Consider the following 10913-nt stretch of genomic DNA (forward strand, 5'->3'; position numbering starts at 1 on the left):
AAGGACATTCCTGGCCAGTTCTCCCTTGAAAATTTGATTAAATCTCGAGGGATTTACTGGGTGGAAAAAGGTGAAATAAATAAATAATCCTGAAAACGTAAAACTCACAAAAATACTGCAACATTTCCTGGTTTAGTCTGTACAAAAAGTGTAATTTGATGTGGACAAAGACTCCAGAAAAACCTGTTTCAACCTTTTTTTTTTTTTTTTTAGTCTGGCTTCATATTTTTCATAGATATGTGAAACTTTAGACTATTTCCCAAAAGTCAAACTAATTTTCTTAATATCTTAGAGTATGTGGCTTGTTCATTTGACATATAAAAGCTGGTCAAAGAGCAGCACTTTTGTGCAATGTGTGTGTATTTGGGGGGGGTTTTGTTGCAGGTTTTATTTAACCAAGCATTATTTTAATTCCACTGCCATGTGTTGTACGGTACAAACCTCCCGTTGGGTGTAGGAGGAACTCTACATCCATTTCGAGGAAAGTTCGTGAAAACTCCCAGTCTTGGAGCATTAACTTACCATAGAAGGAGAATATGCCACTTGACGGTTTCCTCCCACAGTGACTGAAGCAGGAAGTGACCACACTGAGCACACCCACTTTGGCAGCCTTCACTGGTGACTGATTTCCTGTCTCCCCCAGGAGACTGTGAAAGGCAGACCAGCAGGGCTCCATTAAAGCCAATTAGCAAGAATGCTTTCTAAAACTGCACCAGAAGCCAACTCCAGCCCACCAAATGTCACTAATTATGGTGCTTTTTTAAAAACTGAAATTACAGGAGTGGGGTGCTGTTTCTGTGTGCTTTAAGAACTGCATCGTCATCCAACTCTCGCTTTCTTAGAGAAGGGTTACTGAGGTTATGAGAGAGGACGTGCCATTGTATCCACCACAAACTAGAAACTTGGGGTTTGTTTTCTAGTGAGCCCGCCAAATTATAAATCTCTCAGCTTGGGGTATGTTTGGGGTTTTTGGTTGGGGATTTTTCCCCTGGCAGAAATCCACATGGCAGACTTTACTTGTCGCACACCAGTTAACATTAACGGCATGTAGTCAATGCCCGCATAAGACAAAGGTCCGAACAAGGCCCCACAAAATGCCCAGAGCTCCTATAGACAAACTCCAGAGTTTGGCATTAAATTTCAGCAAAGAAATCCAAATTATTCCTCTTAAACTTGGAAAAGCGCTTATTTCGGATGCCAGTTAATACAACAGCCAGTTTTTAAATGTAATTTCTTTCTTCCAGGCTTCTGATAACTTGGACCCCAGTCCAAACCCGAGTCACAGCCCAGCCTCTTGGAGACGACAGATACCCAGTAGTGATCTGGGGACCTCTTACGATCGGATAAGCAGGACACCCGGAGCCTCTAGAGGAGGGGAGCCCTGGTCCAGTCGGGGGCAAGGCTTAGGGGCCAGAGCTGAGGGGAGGAGCGGAGCGGGAGGCAGACCGTGGAGCCAGCGTCAGTCCGAGCAACATTAGACCAAGTGAGGAGGAGGATTGAAGCAAGTGGGCAGGTAGGAGGTGGCTGGATTTTCTTTTCTTTTAACTCCTGATAGTTAATTAAAATATAAAATTATTAATTACCCCTTTTGGAACAGCGTCTCATCTCTAAAGGGGCTTTCTCCTTCTATTTATATATTATCGTCATAGCGACAGTGATGAAATCTTTGCACAAGGCAGTTTACGAACTGTGCTGCAGCAAAATTCTCAAGTTTAAATATGCTTTTTTTTTGGTGACTTCCTCTGGAAAGACCAGCATAATTAGGGATAAATTATGGAAAATGAGAGAAAAGCTCACTTTGAACCCGGATAAGCATACAGTAACTTCATTTAGGATTGGAGACCTCATTCCTCCATCATACTAATGATATTCACATTTTACATATACAGCTGATTTGCCGTAAAAGACTAAAAGACTGGAAATTAAAAATTGTGATTTAAATTGGAAGTGTACCAATGAGCTCGGTCTCAATATTTTTCCCCAATAATTGCTTGCAAATTATCTTGTTCTTTCTGGCAAACTTTCCACGAAATTATAAGGAAATTACAGACCAGTCATGTTTCTAACAAAGATGAATAGTTACGATAACATTTTTTAAAAATGAAGGATTAAATGTGTCTCTTTTCTATTCATTTTTCCCCCTCCCATAACAGCACTCCATTAAGCTCTCAACTGCAAAATAAGGGCCAAGCGCTAGTTTCCCATCAAATGACGGCTACATAGATCACCACCACCTCCAGCAGACAACAGTTTTGCAGCCACACTGAACAACAAACCACCGACCTGATGATGAGTGTACGTTGAGACATGGACGCTTCTTCCTATTCAAAACTGTTCCAGAAAAAGCCGTGCATGGAAGGTCAGCGCCTGTACAGTGTTTTTGGAGGTTTCCTCACCGGCCAGTGTATTATCTTCTGCTTCTTCTGTTGGATGTATTATAGTGTAATCCTGAAACTTGACAAGGGAGAGGCTGGCACGCTGCGCAGGCCTGGAGATTTTCCTGTGCGCCAGAGTTGGAGGAAAATAGACTCAAGAGAGTTTGTTACAGTAACCTCAGAGTAGCTGGAAATGTCACTTGTGCTTCAGAACTTCAACTTTTCTTCATCACTGAAAAGACGAACCCAATCCTCAGTCAACAGCAGCGCATCTTTCTCTCTCACAGGGCTGGATTTTCCCGTAGGATTCTCTATAAAACCAAACGATCGCTACTTTAAATGTGACCAAAAACAGGAAGCGAATTCCCCTCGGTTTTGTTTCAGACTCGTTTTTCCTTCTGAAAACCTTCATCCAATCCCATCCCTTCCCCCCTTCACCAAACACAAGCCATGCAAACGTATCCACAAAACAAGAAGCAAACACATCCACATTTTTAACGTTCGGTTTAATTTCAGCCCATATCCCGACTTTCCAGCACGCGGTAACCTCAAACTGGATTTAATTTGAGGTCTTAGATGCTGAATGAAGATTTGCATGTTTCTAAGTAATAAATGAAGAACACTTGAAAGATTGTGACTCAGCATGCTTAAAGGGTTGCCGGTTGGCTGGATTTTTAGGTGCACACACACACACACACACACACACACACACACACACACACATACATACATACAAATACAAATACAAATACAGACGTACACACAGACACATTTTTCTTTTTTCTTTTCTTCACAGGCCAGGACCTTGTTTATGTTCTTCTGTTATTTTGATTCTTTTGTAATTCGCTTCCTGTTCTGCATCATCCTTTCGCTTTCTTCTCAACCGTGTCATTTGAAAAAAGAAAGTGGACTGCACGCAATGAAATGGAATGCACATGCAAGAAGAAAAAATAAATAAATAAAAAAACAAGAGGATGGGGGGTGGCATTGTTTATAACCTCAAACCATGACACAGTTTCCATGGTTCAGTATTTTACAGCTGTTGCAACTGTCCTCATCCATGTGTTTTGAAAGAGCCATAGCAAAAATGGAGTTTCTGTTTGAACTGAACTTTGGACTTTCGATTACCAGCAACCGTGGCCTGGCAGGGTGGGACATTTTTTTAGTGCTGCCATGAGTACTCTGTGTACACACCAGTCATAGGAACGACCCAAGGGCGTTGGACTTCTAACCAGGAAGTGACAGTCCTGCTTGTACGTGACTTGGTTCGCCGTGCGAATCGTGCTAGTGTCTCTCTTTCTTATTTCTATAGAGGTGTATTATTTTGTTACGACGATAAACAACACCTGGTGGGTTGGTATGTTGGAGCAATCACTCATTGCCAGGGGCCACTACGGCGGAGACTGTGCAGTAGAATTCAATTTAGCCACCGGCCAGTAATAAAATGAGTTGGTTTTTTTTGTTAGGTTTTTTGCTGAGGTCATCAGAAACCCTGCTGACGTATTCAAGTTTCTCCATAAAGTCTATCAGCAGGCACCGGGAGGATCTTGAGACTGTTGCAGAAGTTTGACTGCAGAATGACAGGCTATGTAAACTTTTAATCCTAGAACAAAATTTATGAATGTTGCTCAGGAGGAATGCAGCTGAGAATGACCAATTGCTCGATGGCTTAATGCTCCGATCCAACACGACTGCATTCTTTGTCTCTCGCATCTGTTAAACTGTAGACGAGGGGGGGGAAAGAGAGAAAAACAGAACCATAACTGTGACAACTCTGGACCAAGTTCTGGATCTGTGAAAGAACTTGGGACTTTTTAAAAGCCTGCTCTCCATCTGGCTCCTCTGCTGTTGTGGATTTTAATGCTGTGTTGTCGGACCCTGCTGGGGATGATCTGGTTCACTTATTTTTTTTGTTTGGTTTTTTTTTTTTTTGGTCTCCTGTATTCTACCAGCCACCATCAAGCTGTAATATTTATTAGTCTCCACATATGTGCAGGTTCTTTTATTGTGAAAAGATCTGCCTAATGGCAGGACCTCTGTCTGTTGCCACTTTGTCACTTTACAGTTTATGCAAGCAGGAGATTATATGCAATTAAACTGTCCCCCCCACCCCCACTGCAATATCTGTAACCATTTCAGCCGTCATCGTGTACAAAAAGAGGTGATGACTGTGTAAGTGAGAAGTTTGCTAGGTTAAAACTAAAAGTTTACCTTTAGGAATGCACATTTTCCCCAGTCTGTCTTTCCATTATGTTTACCTTCTTGCAGTAATATCTACAGCATGTTCTTCTGTGCCTTGAGATGCGGTATAAGAGGTAAACTGTCCCAACAAATTCAGACCATCGCACAATTTCCTTACACTTGCAGTAAACATAAATAACATGCAATACAAACATGTAAGGTTTTGATTTGTTCCATTTGCATTTAATTGCATTTTTTCTTTTATTTGAGAATAGTTTTGGTTGACATTGTAAAATAATTTTTAGGGGAAATCCTCCCTGAAACTGTTAAAGGACACGAGTCACGCCGCTGTGTGGATTTGACTGTCAGAGTCACAGGGTGCAGCTCCGCCTCTGAAAGGCTTGCTTTGTGACTAGCCGCCTCCGCCGGCTTTATGATGGCGCAAAAACGGACCAGACGCACTGTTTAGAGCTCTCAGTGCACAAGCCAAGACATGATGATCATGTAGTCCTCCTGTGCTCCCTCTGTTATTCTTCTACTTCTCATTTACCAAGAGAGAATGCCCTCTCGTCCCCAGTCTCTCATCTTTTCGGCCAATTTTAACTTTCCTTTTAGGATTTTGCTAAAAATCAAGTGTCCCTTCCTCCTCCCTCTGTTTCTCTGTATTTTCCTTAGATTCTCACTTCTTAAAAGGAAAACCTTTGCCCTAAACAGCAGTGATGTGTGCTACTGGTGCAGAGGCTCGTTTTATTGAAGGCCAGAGGCCTGTCACCAGAAAATGATGGGCAGTTCCCTGAGTAGCTGAAAGGTGAAAGGTCAGGTCTGGGTCTAATCCTGTCTCTACATCTTGATTCAGGGCTTCTAAATACAGGAGCGTCAAAAATGGCCAGCTTGGCAGTGACGTGCACTTGATGATAATTAAAACATCCGGGGGGGGGGTGTATCGAGTTTCAGTTTCTCCCACATATACACGTGCTCTTCTCTTAGTGTGTTTGTTGCTGTTGTTGATATGTCAGCGAGGGTTCTCATTTAAAGCTCAAGTGGCGTCTGCAGAGCTGGCTGGAGGGCGTTTGTGGGTCAGGATGGTGATGCAAGCACCTGAGCCACAGCCCATTATCCTGCCTCATGGGCCATAAAGTTCTTGTTACTGTTTCCCTCCAATCCAACGTGATGCTCCACCACCGATCCCTAAGCAGCACCACTGTGAAGCATTTCTCCACCTGTGAGTTGTTTCTTTTGAATCTTTCTCGTCCTTTCTTTCCCTAAAGAGTGTTTGAGTTCGGGGTGGGGGTGTTCCAGCTGTCAGAAACTGTAGGTTTTACGATGCGTGGCAGGTTTCTCCTCCTCAAAGTCGGGTTCAAAGCAAGCCGAGCTGGGTAAAGGCCAAAGTTGAAACTATGCGATCCACCTTTCTTCCTTCTAAGGCCCCAGTGTTCCCAAACGCTACTGCTAAACCTGATCGAACATCCACTCCATCCAGTGAGACTCAGCTGGACTGTCCCAGCATGAAGACCACCCGTGGCATCTGTGTGCGCTTATGTGATTGTGCAAAATGCAACTGCTCACAGGCGACAGGTCTTACTCAATGCTTCGGTGAAAGTTGGTGCAGTGTTAATATGGTGGAATGTACTAATTGGTTTTTGGGGGAGCTGCAGTGATAATTTCACAGGTTTTAAGGATTCCGGGGCTGTTTTCTTTTCCTGATGTCTCCTCTGATTTGTGATTGATGGTTGAATGTGGACTGAATTACAGCAATGGTGTAATAGCTGCTGTTTAAAAACAAAAAGAGGCTGCTTCTGCTTTCCTGCTAGGATACCAGCTAAAGAGTTAAGAGAAATCCTCTGAAGATGTGTTGGTATATCTATAAACATCCGTTATTTTGTTTTTCCTTTTATAAAAGTAGACTAGAATGTACTTAGTGGAGATTGGAGGAATGTTAGCAGGCCCTTGTCCTCAAATGCCTCCATTGTGAAGCCAGGGTTATGGTGTCATTGGGGTGTCACAGGCTGTAATCTGCACTTAACCAGCACTTAAACAACTAATGCCCCCTTCAAGTCCCCCATTGTTAAAACGTTTTCTCTTCTGTGCCCCCAAAATTGTCCGTAGCTGTTTGCTGAATGTACCACAGCTGGTTATGTAGGGTTTATTATCTGTTTCTTTTCAAGAATCATCTCAGCAGGTAAAGGAAATTGGCATGCACTCAGTGAAAAATCATGTTTGCGTCTCAGCCTTTTAACAATGTGCCAAAATCATTCCACAGTATTTACAGTTTACAGAGATGGTGCAAAAGTTTCCCCAGGAGGACACGGTGTCTCTTAAGGTTCTGAAATAAAGGGGAAATATAAGTGAGGTTTGTCTTTTCTCTGTCATCTCTCTTCTTATGTATTTTTTTTCTCTTTGTTAAACAAAAGATGTCTTATTTTGGAATCTATATTGGATAGATTTTATTTAAGGAAAAACTAATTTTGTAAAGTGGGCCTTATTACCGAAATATATAAAGTATTTGTCCATCTTGACTTAAAGACTTTTTTGGTTTTCGAGGTAATGTATCTCCTTTTTCTTTGTCACACTCCTGGAGAGTTCTTCTTCATGTATTTTGTGCTTGGTAGTTTTAATGCAAGACGTTTCTCACACCTTGGAGACATGATGACGCACCGTGGATGAGGAAAAAGAGAAAGAGAGAAGCCAGCGTCGAGCGATGGTCTTTGAAGAGTGAGAGTCACGTGCGTTTTATCAGAGCTGAGCAGGTCTCCGATGTTGAGCGGTTCAACACGTGTCGACCCCTTTTCTCTTTTTTGGTTTCGTGTTTTCTTTTTAAATCGGGGACCATTCACTGCTCCAGCCTCTCGCTCATAAATTCAGGGTTTGTACATCTTCTGTGCTGTATGTTTGAAAGTGCTGCCAAAGAAAGAAGGGTGCAGGTCCCCAGACATGTGTATATATTGAAAACACACAATCTTAACAGGAACAATCGGATAACGAATTAAAATAATACATTCTTGTTTAACTGGATGTTCTCTCTCTCTTAACGCTGATTCATCCACATCTAAGAATTTCTGAACTGTACAAATGAGGCGTTTATTTGTTTGTTTATTTGGGTTTTATTAATAGATGAGTGTATATAAATGTGTGTGTGCAGAACAAGGAGACTGACAGACAGAGGTGTCAAACACAGACGTATATGTAATTAAAATCAGATCAAAATTGTTTTATGATTGATTACTGCTTCTCTGTGTCAGCAATGCCAGGCGTACTGTGTGGGGAGGCTTTTTTTTTTCTTCAATTTAAACTTAATACATTGTGCATGTTTTAACCTTTCTGTGGCTGGCGCACTCTGCATGTAGGTCTCTTGAAGCTGTACAGCAGACAATATGTATTCCAATAAAAATAAAAACCGACCTGTTTGTAAAGCGTCTCCGTGTTGGAACCTGTGTAAAAATGCAAACGTGTATGTTAATCTCGTTTTATGTTCTTTGTCCAACAAGCTCAGCAAGTTTTGATTTCATAGCGGTACACCCATTTTGTGCGTGCGTGGTGTGCGTGTGCAAGAGAGAATCCTGGTTTAAACGGAGTGGAGAGAACCGCACCTGATGGTATGCAAAATAAGCAGGGAGACAAATGAGGCAAAATTGGTCAGGTACAAAGGGGGGGGGAAACCGCAGGCTGCTGTGGAATGCAAAGTCAGCACACACATCTTTCTCTTAAACAGCTACGCCTTGCTTTGTGAAAGCCAGCATTTCTTTTCCTGCAGCTGTAGGTTGCTTTGAAATAGCCCCGTCTTACTCAGTAAGTCACTCTTTTTATGATGATTACCATAAAAAGACCGAGTCTCAGTTATTTTGGAAATCATGGGTAACACTGGCTGAATCCCAGAAGAGTTGTAATTCCTATTCCTTTTCCAGCTTGAGCCGCATGGTGCCAGTTTTGTGCACCTCCAGAGTACAAGCCTCAACACGTTCAGTCGAGCTGCCAGGCTTTCAGGTGCAGGACTGAACTAAAGATGTCTCATATAATGTACCATAGACCAGGGATATCAAACTCCTTTTACATCACAGGATACATACAGCCCACTTCAGATGAATGAAATTCCCATTTCTGTCAATGTAAAGAAGTGTGACTGCACATTTAATCCCTGCATAAGAATATATGTTAGCAAAAGAAAAAAGTGTGATTTCAACAATTATCTCAGTTTTTCTACCTGACAATGATATGCTGCTGTATTAAAGAATTAATATAATATACATATAATAATAATAATAATAATAATAATAATAATAATAATATAATTCAATAAAAAATACACTTTTATAGTAGATAGTGAAAAGTGGAGTTTTTCTCTCTTATAATTGCTTATTTATTCATTATGCTCATTGGTGTAGTATGAATGTGTATGGGGCATCCCTTTAATCGGGAGGAAAAGCTGTGAAAGTTTATGAAAGTGCAGTTAAGTTCCAAATTTATGCCCTCCTTCACATTTTCCAAAGCCATCGAGTGTGCGGGGCCATTTCTGGCCCCCTGGCCTTATGTTTGACATCCCATAAATTTGTATAGATGGTGATTATGTAATATTGCTTTAAGGTTCAATCGTTCCATCAGCCACATCATTGGGTTTAGTTGCTTATTAATGCAAACATCAGCTGACATGGTAGCATCACATGACACAGGAGGGTTGTTAAACATCTTTGAGCTGATGGGAAAGCAACAGTAACTACAGACACTCGTTACAACAAGGGCATGCAGAGGACCACACTGGTTACTATTCCTGTCAGCTAACAATAAAAAACTGAGGTTACAGTTTACATGGAAGAACAGATGATAGGATTGGAATCTGCCCCACCAGCTCTGACCAGAGTGCACACATCTTCTGATGACTGCTTCCAACACGATAATGTACCATGAAGGTGTTGATGAGTTCACTGTACTCCGATGCACCTTTGGGATGTGGTGACTGTGCATCCAGTAAATCAAAAAGGGGGACCAGTTAAGTACTGGTGAGATGTACCTTACGTGTCCAATGAGTAGGTGTTAATTGTGAAGATATTTTAAAATGTTTGACATGTCACAGTTGGAAAAAAAAATAGTAACAGTTGCTTATTTCCATTCAGTTTCATAGTCCTAGTGTTAAAGAGTCACTGCTATTGTCAGTCACACCTGTGGTTTTGCTTCTGCAATGTGAATAAAGAGACAAATAGTCACATCTAGCAAACCCGCAGGAATCAAACTCGTTGAAAGTCATGGGTTAACCGGCTGTTGTGGTTTTAATCTGCCCCACATTCAGATGGATGGGAGGTGGTGCCTGTTTGGACCCTGGTACTTCTGAGCCTCAGCTCTGATGGCTGACCTGAATTAGTGCTGTGAAGTCAGCCGTAGAAATGACTCAGTGGCACTCCAGGCGAGCGGAGGAGTGAAGCAGGATAGAGATCACACATTACAGCAGGTGTGAAAAGAAAACAGAGTGGGATGTTTACTGAGTGAACATGCAAAGGGTCAGAGGTCAATTGTGCAGAATTATATAAGTTTTAGAAGTGGCACTAGAGTGATTTTTATTTATTTATTTTTTGTACTGAATTTAGACAACCATGAGTGATGGGAAGATAATTCGTTGTACTAGTATTTAGTCATAAAAGTATACTAAAGGAGAGATGTGATGAACAGCACGTGGGAGGTTTTGTACCTGCATTAGCACACATTCCACCCAGCGGCTATGGAGCTGTAGTTACTTAGACTTTTATAATACTTTCTGCCTCTCTATAAACCAATCAGTTGATGTGGGCTACAGGCTATTATAAAAAATAACCTCACCAGTCAACAGTTACACACTGCTCTGAGTCTATGGTTTACCAGGGAGGTGAAAATATCTGAGTGCAGCAGTCCAAAACCCCAGCTCAAATTACTGTTGTTACATCAAACATCTCCTTTGGTCACGATAATAATAACCACAGCTCTGAGGAGGGGGAAAAAAGGCCCATGACGCTCAAGAGTGCATGGAAACAGAGGGGCACCGAGCCCTGAAACTTCAGAAAAAAACCTCATAGCTCAAGGCTGACCATTTTAATCTCCCCCTTCATTCATCAGATCCCCCACTATGTGGAGCTGCTGCCAGGGACCCTCATCTCTCTCTCAAAAACACAAACAGTACCACAGACCCTGGGAGGCGGCCAGACCTGCAATGAAGGAGGGTCACCGAAGGGTCAAAGCAGATGCAGCCATGTTACATGCAAATGAATGTAAAAGCGCAATCACGACACAGTTGCAGGTAGTAGAAGCTCAAGAAAAGGGGGGGATGAATCCTGAAATCTGACAATCTACACATTTAAATCTAAGATTTTCCCCCCCCCAAAAAAAGAGTCTTTAATA

The 10913-nt window shown here is 41.9% G+C and overlaps 1 protein-coding gene across 3 annotated transcripts in view; it reads left to right on the plus strand.

Annotated features, from left to right (window-relative positions):
* luzp1 (leucine zipper protein 1) overlaps nucleotides 1-7966 on the plus strand; it is a 51704-nt gene extending 43738 nt beyond the window's left edge. For all 3 annotated transcript variants that reach the window (XM_005925633.3, XM_005925630.2, XM_005925632.2), the window contains 2 exons: nucleotides 1245-1513; nucleotides 2154-7966. In XM_005925633.3, the coding sequence (XP_005925695.1) occupies nucleotides 1245-1478 (234 nt within the window). In that variant the 3' untranslated portion in view covers nucleotides 1479-1513; nucleotides 2154-7966. The remainder of the gene's footprint in view (nucleotides 1-1244; nucleotides 1514-2153) is intronic.
* The last annotated feature ends 2947 nt before the right edge of the window (nucleotides 7967-10913 follow it).

This window comes from Haplochromis burtoni, unplaced genomic scaffold (genome assembly GCF_018398535.1).
Source record: "Haplochromis burtoni strain Fernald_Lab_line unplaced genomic scaffold, NCSU_Asbu1 Contig_86, whole genome shotgun sequence".
NCBI classification, from domain to species: Eukaryota; Metazoa; Chordata; class Actinopteri; order Cichliformes; family Cichlidae; genus Haplochromis; species Haplochromis burtoni.